General features: G+C 53.5%; 1 protein-coding gene across 1 annotated transcript in view; it reads left to right on the top strand.

The window, feature by feature from the left end:
• Positions 1-230: 230 nt before the first annotated feature.
• Positions 231-17,707, top strand: part of MN1 (MN1 proto-oncogene, transcriptional regulator) — a 48,905-nt gene continuing 31,428 nt past the window's right edge. The window contains exon 1 of the mRNA XM_061385218.1: positions 231-4,419. Coding sequence (XP_061241202.1) covers positions 669-4,419 — 3,751 coding nt within the window. The 5' untranslated portion in view covers positions 231-668. The remainder of the gene's footprint in view (positions 4,420-17,707) is intronic.

The following is a 17,707-nucleotide window of genomic DNA, read 5'->3' as shown; positions in this document are numbered from 1 at the left end:
CCGAGCGGAGCTTCCAGTCCTCCGACCCGCTGAAGAAGCAGTAGCCGCTTGCTGGGGCCGACGGGGACTGTGCGAGCCGATCGTGCTTGGCTGAGGCTCCGGCTGCGGAGCGCGGGGACTTCGGGGGGAGGGGGGGAGGGACCGATCGGTCTGTGCCCCGGCGCCAGCCACGGCTTTGAAGGGTCTCCCTGCCTGGCCCCTTAGCAGCTCCGCCACGGACTCCGGGAGGCTTCAGGCAGCGTCCAGGGGCTCCCCATCCAACCCGATCGGACTTAAGAAGGTGATTGCTCTGCTTTCCCTCCCTCCTTCCCGCCTCCTTCCCCCCACTTAACTTTTTGTCTTCAGTCACCCGCAGCTCCGTCCCCTCCCCGCAAACCCACCCGCGGCTGTGCCAACCGCCCGGGGCATGGGCCCCCCAACACGGCTCCTGGAGGCCCCACGGCGCCGCAAGATGTGAGAGGCCCGCGTCGGGCAGAACGAGAGATTCGGGAGAGGAGCTGATAGCCCCAAGCCTTCACAAGCCAGGCGAGGTGGCGGTGCGCGCTGCGCCCCGGCGGTGCTGAGCGTCCGGGAGCGCCCAAGCCAGGGCCGGAACGAGTAGCTGGCCGGAGGCGCGCCGCGGAGAGCAGGCTGTCATGCCCTATTGATCCCCCCGCCCCCCGCCAAGTATGTTTGGGCTGGACCAATTCGAGCCCCAGATCAACAGCAGGAACGCTGGCCAGGGCGAGAGGAACTTTAACGAGGCCGGACTAAGCATGAACGCCCACTTTAAGGCCCCGGCTTTCCACGCGGGGGGACCCCCTGGCCCCGTGGACCCTGCCATGAGCGGGCTGGGCGAACCCCCGATCTTGGGCATGAACATGGAGCCTTACGGCTTTCACGCGCGCAGCCACTCGGAGTTGCACGCGGGGGGGCTGCAGGCGCAGCCGGTGCACGGATTCTTTGGAGGCCAACAGCCGCACCACGGCCACCCGGGAGGCCACCACCCCCACCAGCATCACCCCCACTTTGGGGGCAACTTTGGCGGGCCGGATCCAGGGGCCTCGTGCCTGCACGGGGGTCGCCTGCTCGGCTACGGCGGCGCGGCCGGCGGCTTGGGCAGCCAGCCGCCCTTCACCGAGGGTTACGATCATATGGCTGAGAGCCAGGGGCCGGAGAGCTTCGGCCCGCAGCGACCCGGGAACCTGCCGGACTTCCACAGTTCGGGCGCCTCGGGCCATGCCGTGCCTGCCCCATGCTTGCCGCTGGACCAGAGCCCTAACCGAGCCGCCTCTTTCCATGGCCTGCCCGCCTCCGGTGGCTCCGATTCCCATAGTCTGGAGCCCCGGAGGGTGGCGAATCAAGGAGCCGTCGACTCGCTGGAATACAATTACCCGGGCGAGCCGCCCTCGGGACATTTCGACATGTTTTCCCCCTCTGATTCCGAGGGGCAGCTGCCTCATTATGCAGCGGGTCGTCAGGTTCCCGGGGGCTCTTTCCCGGGTGCCTCGGCCATGCCCAGAGCTGCAGGCATGGTGGGCTTGTCGAAAATGCACGCCCAGCAACAGCAACAACAACAGCAGCAGCAGCAGCAGCAACAGCAGCAGCACGGCGTGTTCTTCGAGAGGTTCGGCGGGACCCGCAAGATGCCCGTGGGGCTGGAGCCTGGAGTCGGCTCCAGGCACCCGTTGATGCAGCCTCCCCAGCAGGCCCCGCCGCCCCCGCAGCAGCCGCCCCCGCAGCAGGCCCCGCCGCCCCCGCAGCAGCCGCCCCCGCAGCAGCCGCCGCCACCGCCTGGGCTTCTAGTCCGACAAAATTCGTGTCCGCCCGCGCTCCCGCGTCCCCAGCAGGGCGAGGCGGGCACGCCCAGCGGCGGCCTGCAGGACGGGGGGCCCATGCTGCCCAACCAACACGCGCAATTCGAGTACCCCATCCACCGGCTGGAGAACCGCAGCATGCACCCTTATTCCGAGCCTGTATTCAACATGCAGCAGGCGCCCAACCAGCGGCTGCAGCATTTCGACGCACCCCCCTACATGAACGTGGCCAAGAGGCCGCGCTTTGACTTCCCGGGCAGCGCGGGAGTGGATCGCTGCGCTTCGTGGAACGGCAGCATGCACAATGGCGCTCTGGACAACCACCTCTCGCCCTCTGCCTATTCCGGCCTGCCCGGCGAGTTCACGCCGCCTGTGCCCGACAGCTTCCCCTCGGGGCCACCTCTGCAGCATCCGGCCCCGGACCACCCGTCCCTACAGCAGCAGCAGCAGCAGCAGCAGCAGCAGCAGCAGCAACAGCAGCAACGCCAAAACGCGGCCCTCATGATCAAGCAGATGGCGTCGCGGAATCAGCAGCAGCGGCTGCGCCAGCCCAACCTGGCTCAGCTAGGCCACCCCGGGGACGTGGGCCAGGGTGGCCTGGTACACAGCGGCCCAGTGGGCGGCTTGGGCCAGCCGAACTTTGAGCGCGATAGCGGCGGCGCGGGCGCCGGGCGCCTGGGCACGTTCGAGCCGCAGGCGCAGCACTTGGCGCAGGAGAGCGCGTGGTTCCCAGGTCCGCATCCGCCGCCCGGAGACCTGCTGCCCCGCAGGATGGGAGGTTCAGGCTTGCCCTCCGACTGCGGCCCGCACGACCCAGGACTGGCACCGCCCCCTCCGCCCGGTGGCTCGGGGGTGCTGTTCCGGGGCTCTCTGCAGGAGCCGCTGAGGATGCCCGGAGAGGGCCACGTGCCCGGGCTGCCCTCCCCTGGCCTGCAGTTCGGGGGCAGCCTGGCCAGCCTGGGCCAGCTGCAGTCGCCCGGGGCTGGGGTGGGGCTGCCCAGCGCTCCCTCCGAGCGCCGGCCCCAGCCACCTGATTTCACGGCGCCCGCGCTCGGGGGCCAGCCTGGCTTCCCGTTCGGCGCAGCAAACCGGCAGGCCACGCCGCACAGCGGCCCAGGCGTGAACTCGCCCCCGAGCGCGGGCGGGGGCGGTGGCAGCACTGGCGGTGGCGGCGGCGCCGGCGGCGGGGGCGCATACCCGCCGCAGCCTGACTTCCAGCCCAGCCAGCGCACCTCGGCCAGTAAGCTGGGCGCGCTCTCGCTGGGCTCCTTCAACAAGCCCAGCTCCAAGGACAACCTGTTCGGCCAGAGCTGCCTGGCTGCGCTCTCCACAGCCTGCCAGAACATGATCGCCAGCCTCGGGGCCCCCAACCTCAACGTGACCTTCAACAAGAAGAACCCGCCCGAGGGCAAGAGGAAACTGAGCCAGAACGAGACCGACGGCGCGGCCGTGGCGGGCAACCCGGGCTCGGATTACTTTCCAGGAGGGACTGCTCCTGGGGCTCCAGGGCCCGGAGGCCCGTCGGGGACCAGTAGCAGCGGCTCTAAAGCCTCTGGGCCGCCCAATCCGCCCGCCCAGGGGGATGGCACTAGCCTCTCCCCCAGCTACACCCTGGAATCGACGTCGGGGAACGACGGCAAGCCGGTCCCCGGGGGCGGTGGCCGGGGACGGGGGCGCAGAAAAAGGGACAGTGGTCACGTGAGCCCCGGGACCTTCTTCGACAAGTACTCAGCGGCTTCGGCGCCGGACAGCGGGGGCGCGCCTGGTGTGAGCCCAGGGCAACAGCAGGCGCCGGGCGCAGCCGTCGGGGGAAACTCGGGAGAGGTGCGCGGGGCGCCTACGCCTCACGAGAAAGCGCTCACGTCGCCGTCGTGGGGGAAGGGGGCCGAGCTGCTCCTGGGGGACCAGCCAGACCTCATGGCGTCCCTGGACGGTGGGGCCAAGTCGGACAGTAGTTCCCCGCACGTGGGCGAGTTCGCCTCCGACGAGGTGAGCACGAGTTACGCCAACGAGGACGAGGTGTCTTCCAGCTCCGACAACCCCCCAGCCCTGGCCAAAGCGAGTAGGAGCCCTCTGGTGACAGGCTCGCCCAAACTCCCTCCCCGTGGGGTGGGCACCGGGGAACACGGACCGAAGGCACCCCCGCCCCCGCTTGGCCTGGGCATCTTGTCTACCTCTACCTCGACCCCTGACAGCTACGGCGGAGGGGGCACGGGCCATCCCGGCACGCCGGGCCTGGAGCAGGTTCGGACCCCGACGAGCAGCGGCGGTGCTCCGCCACCTGACGAGATCCACCCCCTGGAGATCCTCCAGGCACAGATCCAGCTGCAGAGGCAGCAGTTCAGCATCTCTGAGGACCAGCCCCTGGGGCTCAAGGGTGGCAAGAAGGGTGAGTGTGCCGTCGGGGCCTCGGGCGCGCAGAATGGCGACAGCGAGCTGGGCAGCTGCTGCTCCGAGGCGGTCAAGAGCGCCATGAGCACCATTGATCTGGACTCGCTGATGGCAGAGCACAGCGCCACCTGGTACATGCCGGCTGACAAGGCTTTGGTGGACGGCACAGAGGAGGACAAGACGCTGGCGCCCTGGGAGAAGGCCAAACCCCAGAATCCCAACAGCAAGGAAGGTATACGCGCTCGTTCCCGGTTCCTTTCTCACCTGGCGGATGCGCGCCCCACCCCCATCGCTGGCCTTCGCCTGCCTTGAAGGCTCCAGGAAAGGGGAGCGTCCCTCGAGGTCGGCAGGGCACAGGGCCTTCCTGACGCCCAGCTCAGAGCTGGTACCCTTCCTTTGGTCACCCCAGGGGCTCCGTGGGCAGACCCCCTTCCCTCCCCCTAGGTGCTGCCAGGTAGATCCTAGTTTCACAGCTGTAGTAGTAACAACTTAAAAGTGGCACCCATTGGGGGATTATTGTAGAGCATCCCCTGTCAAGTTGTAGCTGAGTTTCTGGGTGCCCTGAGGACTAGGCCTCTTCCCTTTCACACTCAGACCCCTCCTCACCCCTCAGCGTTCAGGCCTGTTTCACTTTTCAGGAGTTTCCGAGCGTCCTCCCGCCCCCCTCCAGCCTCCACTTCCTGGCAGGACACCTGGCAAGCTGTGTTAAGGCCTCCCCATCTTTTCCTAGTCAGCCAGCCTGCAACTTGAGCTCCCTCGCGTGTGCCAGCATCTTTGGGGGAAAAAGTTACCAGTTCTGGTGTCCGCAGCATCATTCAGAGGCAACGCCTAATTTGACATTCGTTCCTAATGAATAGCTGTTTTGTCTCTTCTTAACGATTAGAGTTTCATTGAAAAACTGGAGACCTGTCAGGGTTGTAGGAGGCAGGCAGCCTTTTCAGAGTGCACCTCCTTGACATTTGGTTGGGGCGGGGGAGTGGTGGGCGGGAGTCAGGGTGGGGTCTACTTGGCAGAGACCAGACCAGTCGACCAGGGCATCATTTGTGCATGGGGATATGGATATATATTCGTAAGACACAAAGGACCCCAGTTTGTCAATATCTCGCCCGGCTTTGGTGACAGATGTCGGCTCCCAGTTCTCCTTTGCATTCTAAGCACTCCCTCCCTGTTGGGCCTGGAGGCCTTTAAGGTGGGTGGGGTGGGGGTTAGTAAAATGGACCACCATTGCCATTAAAGTAATAATAGTTTGTTTTTTTTTTAAACCTAAAGGTGACCTGGGCTGTAGTAGGTATCTGTTTTATTTTTTTATGGGGCCTTTTTAGATAGCATCATTTTCTACCCACCCCATTCCTACCTTTTGCTTTTAAACCTCCCTGAATCCTCTTGGTCTCACCAGGCTATTACTTTGGAGTCTGTAGCTGGCGATTTAATTGTGTCTTTAAAAAAAATACATCCACTGATCCTTGCGTTCTCTTAGGGTGGTTCTCCTCTGCCTTCAGTTTCTACCTTCAGTTTCAGCCCACATCCTGCATCCTGCCATCTTTTGACCCAGGGTTTAAGGTGCCGGTTGGTTTTAGGACCAGGGGATGGGGACAGAGGGAGAGGGGGAGGGGACGTGCGGCAGGAGTTGGGTGGCTCAGAACTCCGGGCTTTCACCGCCCGTCCCCGGGTAGCTTTCCCGCTTGGGTTTTCTAATTCATGAATGCGGCCTTGCTGCTTTTCTCTTTGTTCGCCTACTGCCCAGCCTGGGACGCCGCTCTCTCATTTGAAGCTGGGTGTTTAGCATGCACAGCAGACGCTGCGACCAGCATCAGCATTCTCCAAGCTTCTCCCAGGCAAGGCCATAAATTGGTTAGTTTGGGACCCTCCGCTGCTTCTCCCTGGCCCCCGCCTTTTTAAAAATGGAGTTGGACTCAGCAGCCTGGTCGCTTTGCCTCCCTTCTCTTTTATTTTCTTGTACACAACATCTTGGTCCTGCCGATCGATAGCTGGTTAGCACAAATGCCAGCCCCTGTCACTTCTACCTGGCTTGGCCTGGCTGCCCCTCCCCCTCCCCCTTCTCCCTTCCCTCCCCCGCACCCATAATTAAGACCACATTGGCCAAAATGGTGTGAGAAGAGTCAAAAAGAAAAAAAAAAACCCGATTTAGAGAATTAATAAAGAAAAACCAATAGCCCTTGGCCTGAAAGTCTTTTGAAGGGCCTTAGGTGCAGAAGAATTGGGTGGTTGTAATGAGATTTTTTTTTTTCAAGGTGTTGCACTGTTCTCTTCTCAGCCCGACTAATCTTCCTTTGCAGAAAAAAAAAAAAAATGCAGACTGAGAATGAAGAAATGTCATTAAAGAAATGTTTTGTTTTGTTTGTTTCATTATCACCGTCAGGCGAAGGAAAATATTTTTTTGGAAACAGATGCTAGTCAGTTTCGGGGTTGATTTCCCCCTGTGCGCTAAACACAACCCTCCCCTGCACACAGGAGATGGGAAACTTCCTCCAGGGACCCGCTGCGGGGCTGGCTGCCTTAGAAGCCTCGGCAGGGACACCCACTTGACCTCCTTTGTCTTCCACTCTGTGATGTAGGAAGGACAGTTTCCTAGATAAAGCCCCGAATTGAGGTCAGTCACAGCTTCTGCAGCCTTGGGACTGCTAGTTAAGGCTTTGTAAGATGTCTGCATCTGATTCCTGCTCCCTTACTGGTAGTAAATAAGGACGATTAAACTTTTCATTATGATAACACCCCACAGCTCCATCTGCACGTTGTATAAATAGGTACACAGAGCCTTCAACGGGCCCCCCGGTGCCCTGGTTGAAAATCAGAATGAAGTGTACCCCTTCAAAACAGAGTAGAAAGAGAGGAAAAAAAAAAAAAAAGAATTGAAAGGAAAGCATCCTGCTTTTCTGTAAACACAAGCCCAGGGTCCCACCAGCCATGAAGCAGCTTTGAATGTACCTTCTCTAAGTTCCAACCCCAGCAAAGCACTGTCTTTCACCACCCGCCCCCATCCCCCCCAACCTCAGGCAAAGCCCATTCTTTGTAATGATATTTTATTTTGTCACGCCATAAAACACGCCAGTACTAATGTGATTAAATATTAACACCGTTTCTGAAATTTCTTCCCTCTGATGACAAAATACTAGTCGGTCTTTAACAAAAATGATCCTGCTCAGATTGGAGAGGACGTGCCCACATTGTCTTGTGGGGTTTAGATGTCCTTCGGAGGGGAGGGAACTTGACTGGCAAGTTACACTTCTCACAAAGTCTAGGCCAGAATCACATGTGATGATGATCTTTTTTTAAAAAAAAAAACAAACAGGCAAGTGAGCCTCTGCAAATTATGCTTCCTCTGACTTCTTAATCAACCCGCCAAACAACTTTTATATCATGAGACTGTAGGTTTCCTTGTGAGATTCTGTTTGCACAGAGTTGGGGTGGCGGAAGGGTGAGGTTGTGCAAAGAGGGGGAAAAAGAAAAACCAGCCTGAGTTTGGGCCTATTCAGACATCTATTAAATCAGTGAGGATTACCTGAATTTGAAATTAGTTTGCAAAATCATCCACCCATCTTTGTAATAGGTGTCTGGCTATGGAGGAATTTCAAAACCCAGAGAGAAAGAGAAATCTTAATAGATTGTAGATAAAGGATATTAAGCTTAAAAAAGTATGTCCCCCCGCCCCTGCCCACGGGTCCCTCATAGGCTTCAAAACTTGAATTAACTCTATTCCCTAATAAGTTTACCCTTGCCAAACTTCCATTCTGTTGGCTGTTCTCTATCATGAAATCCAGAGATGTCTAGAAACACTCTTTCACACACATGGAAACGGGAGGGGTCTCTGTCTATGCTCTGCATGCAATCCGGCCCTTTTTGGAAGTACGATATTTTTACAGTGATGCGGGAGAAATTTTTGGAATTTCATGCTTCTCTCAGTGTTCAGTCAGAGCTCAGTAAGGCGGTGCTAAGTAGTACTAGGCAGGCAGGATTTGAACGCTGAATTTCCTTAGTCGTGGGGGCAGACAAGGGGGAAGACTCCTAGTGCTGTTTTTTTTTTTTTCCCCTAAGTCATTTTCCCCACTCCTCACACTATGGAGAGAATTTTTAAGGCTCCTTCCAACTGGTTTTGGGATGGCAAAGCCTTGCAGTCCTATTTCCCCAAGAAATCACCCAGCACGGGTTGCTTGCCTTCGAGTGACTTTTGCAGCCTCCGGAAGATGTAACCCAAAACTTCGCAGGTGTTAATCAGGGGTAATGTAAACAGATAGGAGCCCCCTTTGTGCAGCTGACGGTCTGGGCCTGCCTGCTCCCTGGCTAGTCCGGGACACACAGCTACTCTTCTTTGGTGCTTGTTTAATATTTCATGGTTGTAATAAACCTGTCTTCTCTGCCCGCCTCCCGACATAAAACCCCAACCTAACGCACATCTGCAATTATACATTTCTACTAAATATTAATAAAGGACAAGGATTTCCAAGGGGCTGAAGCTTATCGGCATTGAACTTGTCATGGTTTCTGCCACTGGGTTTTTTTCTGTTTTGATTTTAAATAGGTTCTGCCTTCTAATATGGAATATACACTTATATGTTATCATCTGTATTGATGTATACAGTATTTGTAGATGGAAGACCTTTTCTCAGGATAGCTTTCTTTAGCTTTCTTAGTTTAAACCTAAATTCATTTAGATTTCTGGTGAGGCCCCTCAGACCGGAAGAGACTGTTGAAATGTACTTCTATTTTATTGAGATTTCTAGGAAAGGAGTGAGGGTTAGTTAATCTAATTTCTCTTTCTAGCAATGAAATTCTATGATTCCTGATATGATTTTGTTTGCCTGACAGAGGTATTTAAATTTCCACAAAGAATCTTAATGGGTCCTGAAAATACAGCTGCCCTTGCCAAGAAGTTACTTGAGATTCTCTGGCTGATATAAAATATACATCTTTAATAAACAGTCCGAGAGGACCAGGTGAAATTAGAGGAGGGGCATTCTTCCCACTCTGGAAGGACAAACTTGAGCCTATCTTTGGGATTTCACAGAATCTCCTGAACCCACCATATGCTGGAAAATTTAGCAAAAATCACCTTTCTCTCCACTTGAGTGACAGTAACGTCGAGTCTTGTTCTTTGCCCAGGGAATGATCTGCTTTACCGAAAGCTGTTAAGAGATAAATACTCCAAGTAAGAAATACTGTATTTACCTACGTTTGGTTAATTTTAGAGATTGAAAAACTATAGCTTTATGTAATAGGATCAAATGTCCAGGCAGTGTGTGAGGGCAAGAAGGCCGCCCAAGCACATTGCAACATGAAAGCACCAAGCCTCTTAGATCAGAGGGGACCTGAATCTATGAGGGGGCCCCCGAATCTATGGGGGGAATTCCCTGTAACTAGTGGGGTCACCTCATATCCTTCCCTCAATGCCCCCCTGCTTGTTCCACCCATGTCTTCGGTCTGGAGGGGCTGGAAGAACCCCAGCTTCCTCGTTTTGACTCAAGTCAGGATTTTGACTTGCCCAGGCAACATGTTTGTTTTAGGACGATGTCTATTTTTAGGCGCGTCTTGGGTGGACAGATTCTAGTGTGGGTTTTGATTGCTAGTGGCAGAGATGTTGATATGTACACGAGTGCATGATTGAGAAAAGAGACATTTGGGGGATATTTTTCAAGTTTCCTCGCCTTCTGGTACACCTTGGAGCCCGGCAAAGTGGTCTGGGGGCTGGCTTGAAAGAGTGTGGCCGACGTGCAGTGTCTGGTCGGGGTCTGTCTGCAGCCCATGGGAGGGGAGCAGGGCCCATGGCCTTCTCGTGGGAAGGAACCCCTCCCCAGCATAAGCACATATACATATGCATGGCCAAGTATATTTCCATCAAATCATCCAGTTACTCCTTTAGTTTCCCCTTAATCTGCTTTCCGAAAGCAGAGTAGGGTTTGGGCGGGGGGTGGGAATGGGGGAAGCAGGGAGAGAAACCAAACCTTCAGTCTCTTTGGCCTTAGCTGACAGGTTCTGATTCTCTAAAGGACTGAATGAGCGCACGTCCTAAAAATAGAGGAGGATTTTGAAGATCCTAATTACGAAATCTCGGCCTCCCGGGCCTCCCAGACTGTGGGTGACTTTGATCTGGAGTATTTCGGTAGCAGACGCACGTCGTCCCTCTCTGGGTTCTGCGCGTGGAGGTGTCTCTGGCTGAGTTCAGCTAACTGAACTCTCTCCAGCCGGGGAGAGGAATCTTTTGAATCAGGGCCCACCACCACCCCCTCCCCCATGCCCCCTCCCAGTGGTGGGAAGCGGACGCTGCTTCTTATTTATGGAAATTCCTCTCCTTTATTGTAATCTTTTGGTACCAACGCCTTGGCGGAGAGGACGCTGGGCTTTTGAATTAGTCACAGCTTTGCCTTCAGTGTCCTGGTGTACAGCAGCTCAGCCAATGGTCCCCCCAACTCACAAACCGGACCAGAAGGGAGAGATGGTTCTGGAACCCTGGCCCACCACGTTTTGCAGGATGGGGTTGCCCAGGGCCGCGGCAGCCTTGATCATTTTTTGCCATCTTCCAGTGACATGACAGCACGCATCCTCACGCAGCCTCGTGGGCCTATCGGTGACTCTAGGGTGTGGGTCGGAAGCTACTGATGGGTGTGCACATCTGGGGCCCCGAACTCCTAACTTCACTTTGTGACCAGGATCGAAAAGCAGAATTCAGTTTCTTATACTTGCACAGAGAAGGGACGTTTGCGAGCCATCATTCTCACGGGGTGTAATTATTGCAGGACGCCGAGGCTTGCTTTGTTTGCTGGCTTGCATTTTAATCAGCGGCCTCTGAGGTTTGGGAAGCAAGAGGAGGGTCTGCTCCCAACATGGTATTTGTCCAGGAAGGACAGGGGTTGGGGGGGCTATGGAGAGGCTGCCCAGACTCGAGAAATCCAACGGGCTCTTTTGCTGGGCCCCGATGGCTTTCCGGTTTGGTCCCACAAGTCCCCTTTGGACTGCCATCCTGGGTACCTCCTCCTGGGGGTGGGGGTGTCCATCGTAGTCCCAACATCCCACATTCTCGTTTTTCCTTCTTGGCTGAGAAAGTCGGCAGGGTTTCATCACCTCCACTTCCTGCAAAGCGGGATCAGAGGGAGTACTTTACAGCGGTCGTGCGTGGAACTTTTCACGATTTATGTACATCACCGTAAGGACCCAAATGCCCTTTAAACATAACGGCAGTTGAATTTAACAGTTCGGAGGCCTTAGCGCATTCACGATAATAAATTGGCTCTCTGAGTATCCCAGAAGGAACATCATACGTGGGATAGACTTTTCCCCAAAGAGGGGGAAACCTCCAATAAACATCCCCACGCAAACTCACACGCTAGAGGGAAAACAGGGTTTTCTGTTCTGATCATTAAAGCCCAGGGGTCCAGCAGACTCAGCCCGCCCCGCCTCCCCTGTAGCTGGTAGGATGGACCGTGTGACCCCAAGGCTCTGTCTACTTCCCATCTTTGATGTCTCTGGAAAACCTTGGACCCTTCGGTGATTGGCCCTGGGGTTCCCATTCTTAGGGGGAGAATCTCGGGTTTTCTGGGCCTCAGTCTGACTTACCTGTGCTGGTGTTCAGTTTAGGTGAGTCAGGTATGTTGGAAGATGGATTAGGGACCCAAAGAGACCATTCTGTGGAGGCATCTTTGGGGCCCACTGACTCGGATGTCCTTTGGAAAGTTGGAGGGAACCTTCTCTTGTTTTTATCCTGCATGTCTCAAAAACCCTGTCCACGGTGACTCAGAAATAGACAACATTGTCATGCCTTTGCAGGAGACGTGGGCTAACTTGGGTGCTGAGACCCTTCTGGGCCTCCCCCCTCCCTCCTCCAAAAGCCCTGTCTCTCTTGTGAGACCTAAGTGGCCCGCAGATGCGATCTGAGGATTTAAAATGAGTTTCCCCTTCTCAATGCTGATGATAATTTAAAGAGGGTGTGGGCATGGAGGTTTCCTTTGCTCTTAGAGCTCAGGTCAGCGCTTTGACTGGAGTTGGGCAAGCTGGGGCCTTTTTGGCCTAGGTGGCTTGATGTGGTGCGTGACTGGGGAAAGAAATCTCTCTGCCCCAGAGGTGAGGGCCCCAGTGATGGTGTTCCTGGTTGTATTTGGGAGCTCCTGCAATGAGAGGGAATGCGCACACATGTACATGCACTTGTACACACACACACACACACACCCGGCCCCCGTTCATCCAGTCCAGGGCAGGGTGTGATGTGAAAAAGATGGGACCGTTTAAAGTTACCGTGAAGCAATGTTTTCAGGCACGCTTGGATCTGGGAACACAAGCATTGTCGAGTGATTGGCAACGACCACCAGGAATAAAATACTTCTGAGGGACCATCGTACGATCAGAGAGGGGCCAGGGGAGTCGGCAGAAAACATAGCCTGCTTTGAAATCCCCAGAGCTCAGCCTTCCAGAGAAAGCCTGGCTTGGTTGAGAATTCACAGGGAAGTGAGCAGGTTCTACCCGGATCGCGTGGGCTGTTGGAAAAGTCCTTGAAATTCAAGGGCCTGAGTCCTGATGTGGACACTCTGTTCTTTCCTATGAGCCGGAAGGCAGAGAGAGAAACGCCAGCCGTAGTTAGGAACACTGGGTGCAGACTGGGATGTAGCTTATTTTCTTTGCGGGGGACAGTGATTGAGGGATGGATGGAGAAGGGAAACGTGTGCCCCTCAGAGTTAAAATGTTGTTTACCAACACGGGGTTTAGGAATGGAAAATCATTTATAAGTGTCAAAGTCATTTATAATACCATCTCCTGGGCGAGGCTGGGGGTTGAGAGCATGGCTTGGGGGCTGGTGTCAGCCCTCACAGAGGACAGAAAGTTCTTGGCTCAGCTCCCCGCTGCTGGGCCTGGGGCTTCACATGACCGCAGCTGTATGGGGGAAATAGATGTAGGGGACCCAGCTTGGGGCTGATGACCGCATCGTGGGTCTATTGGTAATCAGACCCCCTTTCTGTGCAGTTAGAGGCCAGGCTAGACGCGTGGGGCAGGGAGAGAGTGGGGATGGTGACCTGGACAGGCCCTGGGCTGGTTGAGCCCTCGTATCATGGCTGTGGCCAACTTGTCCTACAGAGGAGCCAGTCCCTGGTCCCACGGGGCCTGTTGCGAAGCATCAAGTTTCACAGATGCCCCCAGGTCTTTCCATAAAAGAGGGACGATGGGGGTGGGAAAAAGGAGTGACCTTTTCCCTGGTGACCTCATAAAGTGACCACTGATGCGTCTCTTCCAGCACTGAACCTCTTTAGGGATATTCTTGTCTGTGACAGACCTCGCAGGCAGGTTCCACCGTCTTAAAATGCACACAGGGCCCCCCACACAATATGTATATATATATATATTTTTTTTTTCCCTTTTTTTCTGAATAGTAGGCAAAAAGGGAAATGCAAGTAAGTGACAAATTCAGCAAGAGAAAGATTTCCCTGACTTGAGATAAGCTTAGTGTGGAAAGGAGCTGGACACAGAAGAGGTTCATCTTCTTCCCATTTGGTGGGGGTGGGGACCCACGGTCCAGCCATCAGCAGCCCTTAAAACTTCTGTAGCAAGTGAGACCTAATTGGCTGAAAACAAATTGATCACTTTCATCCCCTGTGATGTAACTTTTAGTGGTTGTTTGATATTTGAGGGAAAAGAAAGGGAGGCTGTGGACCAAAATTTGTTTTTTGTTTTTTTTAAACCGGAGCAATTTCACGATCTTTATGCCGTGACTATTTCTAAATTGTCTGGGCATAAAGCTCTGGTTGCCTTTTGCTGGTTTCTGCTTGCTGTGCAGGCATGCAAGCCCGTACCGCCGCTCCCCCCGCTCGAGTACACACACAGGCACACACACATACACCCACATGCACACGTACAGGCCTTAGGAGTCTTAATAAGAGATGAAAAAATACATTTATTTTTTTCTCCAAGAAGCAGCTCCTACGAAGTTTTGGCCCCTTTGAGTTTTAAGTAGAAGCTCATTGATCTCCGTGTGGTCAATTTTTGCCGAATTTGTAATCCTGTTAGGCCTCCGGGAGAGGCATGATTAATTTACTTGTACATTTCACTATTTTGGGTCAGTTTAGTTAATAAGCATTTATTTTGTGCTCAGTGTGTGTGAAACATTTTGCTGGGATTAGAAGTATGTGTGCGTGTATGTGTGTGTGTGTGTGTATGAGAGTGTGTGTCTATGCACTAATGGGCCTGCTCGCCCGTCACGGAATAAAGGCCCCCAGTCGAGGTTCCCACCACCTTCCCAGGGCAGAAAGGGAGGGTGAGGCCCCTCCAAGCATCCCTCGTCTGGAAGGAGGGAGAAAAAGCCCAACCCAGCAAACTCAGCCTCCCAGCGCTTCGGAGACGGCCAGAGAACATCCGCTTCCTACTGGTGTCTTGGTCCCCGGAAAGTTTCTGAGCATTAATTCTTAATTGACTGGGAGCTGAGCACAGACATGGAGGAGAGTGAGGGATCGTAAACCTCTTTGGGGGCTCCTTACATGCTGCCCCTGGACAGACAGTAGTGCTGGAGTGAGTGTGTGTAACTTTTAGAGGAACGCCTGGCTTGACTTCCAAAGAAGGAAGAAAAAGTATGCGTAAGTCTCGAAAGCTGGGAAAAAGAAAAACAGAGCAAAACAGCCCACAGCTTTCTGAACACTGAGTCTCAGAGGGGAGCGTGTGTCATTCTGGATGGTGCTGGGCTCTTCAGCCGGGCATCTCTGGGTACCAGCCACCCACACTTCTTTCTCCCCGGCCTCCCTGTAGCCTCCCTGTCTCTCTGCTTCTAGACGAGAGGTTACAATTCCACTTTTATTATTATTTTTTAAAAGAGAGGTTTTGGTGGTAACAATTATAGAGCAAAGGGGTTTCCTGAGCCCCCTCCCCAGTTGCTTAATGCCTGGCACATCAGTTTCTACCGAGTCCTTGCTTTTGCAGAATGAGGGCCGGACAGGAATATTTTGGGCGCTGAGCCAGCCTGAAATGAACTCGAGGCGCTAGGGAAGCAGGCATTTGGAGAGATGAGGATACAATTTCTTTTTTTATGTGGGCCCGTTAAAGTCTAATGGACATTGGTGTCTGGCCTTAAATTTGGAGAGGGTCTTTATCTAACCCTTAAAACCAGAGTCGTTTCCGATAATTACGACACCCCTGGCCAGACCACTAAATCTTCCAGCAGCTTGTCTGGAAGGCGGGTGGCGGGGGGGTGGGAGGGACAGAGGGGCACACCTGTTACCTGTATCAGCTACAATTATGACATTTCTGGGCTCCTGGTTTGAAAGGAGGAATTTATGGACTGAGTTTTTCCGGAAGAGAGCGGCCCGAGGCGTTCTGGCTCACGGCAGCAAAATCATGGGGGCCCCCGCGCTTGGTGTCCATCACCTCCCTTGCGTTTCCTTAATGAATTAATTTAGCTCCCTGACATTTGGTATTAAGTAAGTAGTTATTTTGGGAATCCAAGAGAGAAAGAGCTGGAAGACTTTAAAAAAAAAAAACAAAAAACTTTTTTTGGAAAAAAGAAAAAGTATTGCTTTCTGGAGTTGGAGACGACTGGGCACCCAGGCGTGCTGCTGTCGGGGGGGACCCGCTGGGTGGGATGTGGCAGGCCGTTGGCGAAGCCGGCTGGCCCCATCCCCGCCTGTGTTTTGCTTCTCTACAGAGGCGATTTTTCCGTTGTTAAAGCTGGTGGAGGCCATAACACCCAAGCTCTATGCAGTTTGTTTGGAAGTATTGTTTAGATTTTTCTCACTTTTCAAATGGAGAGAAACTTAGTTTAATGGGAAAATAACAGTATTGCTATCTTGGTGTGTTTGCTTTAGTGTTTAAAAATAGTTTGTTTTCATATCCTGAATTTCATCCCTAGCTTGTTTGCTTGTTTGATGGAAACCCATGAGTGTGTGTGTGTTTGTATGTGTGGGGGGTGGATACCAGCACACACAACTGCACACACACACGGGCAGTCAAATGGTTGCAATCATGCAGCCAAAATCAGTTGCAATTTTAATGCTGCTAAAGGGACCCAGAGCGCTTGCTTTTAACTTAAACCATCTTGTCCCTTCCTCCCCCATCAGCACACCACTCCCAACCCCCCTCAGCAATATTTATTTCTTCCTTAAAAAAGGAATGCTGGGCCTGTTTGCTGAGGTCCCTGTTGGAATAGATTTTCAGGGGTTATGTATTAAATGTGTTTGAGGGCGATTTCAGCCCTCAGCCCGGTCGTCCCACTACTAATGGTAGCAGGGCCTATTATAGAGAGGCAAAGAATATTGTAAATGGCTTATGCAGAAAAACCATTTAGATAAAAATGCAATTTTCCCTTCTGCATAGAGTGCTAAGAATTAATAGCACATTCTTTCTAAATGGGTATTTTTATATTATATTTTCCTCCTAATGAAATTCTTTTCCCAAACAGGAGCATGTTTCATTTTAAACTTTAGAGTAAAATTGATCTGTTTTTAAGCCTGCAAAAACTGGTGTCCCAGTTTTTGGTTGGCCCCTTCTTTCTCTGCTCTGTGCCCAAGATTTTTGAAGTTAGATACTGCAGAGGATGGAATGGTAATTCTCCTCTCTGCCCTCGTTAAGGCTGAAAACAGGGAGAGAGGATGGGTTTACCCACGTTTTTTTTTTTTTTTCTTCTTCCTGGGGTGGGCTTGGAGGTATTGGACAGTTTCCACGAACAGAGAAACTGGTCTTGAGATTTGAACTGTTTGTGCTTGGTGCCCCTCACCCCTTGCCTTCCCTGGGTAGGAAGCTTAACCTCTCTTGCCCCAGGGAATTTCCCATCATCCTCTTGGTGTGTCCCTTGATCCCTGACTTTTTCATTACTTCCTAGGAGTCCTAGGTGCCCACTGCCTGCTCCCCTTTTGGTGACAGCTGTGAAAAAGGATGCTTTTAGCTCCGGGGTGCCTACTGAGGGGCGGTTCTGTGGGTCAGCTTTCTGCCTTTCTGCCAGGGCCTCTGTGGCCATTTTGGGAGGAGTGGAAATTCAGAACTTCTTAGAAGGCCTACTTTGTGCATTCCAGCAGAACTTTGCGGCGGCATCATTGTGGAAAGTCTTTGAGAGTTTATTTTGCTGGCTGCTATGGGCCACTGTCTGCTGACCCAATTTTTCCTGCCAGGGTGTGCGTATGTGGAGATATTGGGTAGACTTGTATTGGCAACTCAGATGTCCAGACGTGACGGAGATTGACGCTGTAGTGCCATGGTAGATGGGTATCCTGGAAAACATGCTTGTAATTTTCGCTATTGAAACATCACAAAGGTGAAAGCATAGGTAAAATTAAAGACTGAGAAAAAGGCTTCTCTCTTTTTGTGCCTCTTCTCCACAACATTTTCCAACCGAGAGATCTAAGGCCCAGAGAGGGCAAGCAACTCAGCCAAAGTCACACAGCATAGCTGCACAGCAAGCTGAATTTCGGCTTCCATCTTCCCTTACTACCTCTTGATGCCTCACTTGGATGCTGAGGATCTGATTTTGCTGAGCCTGTGCAAACCAGGCTCCAAGTCTGAAATTTCCAAACCTTTTGTAGGAAGCACCGTGACACATATTGTCA

This window comes from Bos javanicus, chromosome 17 (assembly GCF_032452875.1).
Source record: "Bos javanicus breed banteng chromosome 17, ARS-OSU_banteng_1.0, whole genome shotgun sequence".
NCBI classification, from domain to species: Eukaryota; Metazoa; Chordata; class Mammalia; order Artiodactyla; family Bovidae; genus Bos; species Bos javanicus.
The sequence above is the reverse complement of the archived record's forward strand: the minus strand, read 5'-3'. Positions and strand labels throughout refer to the sequence as shown.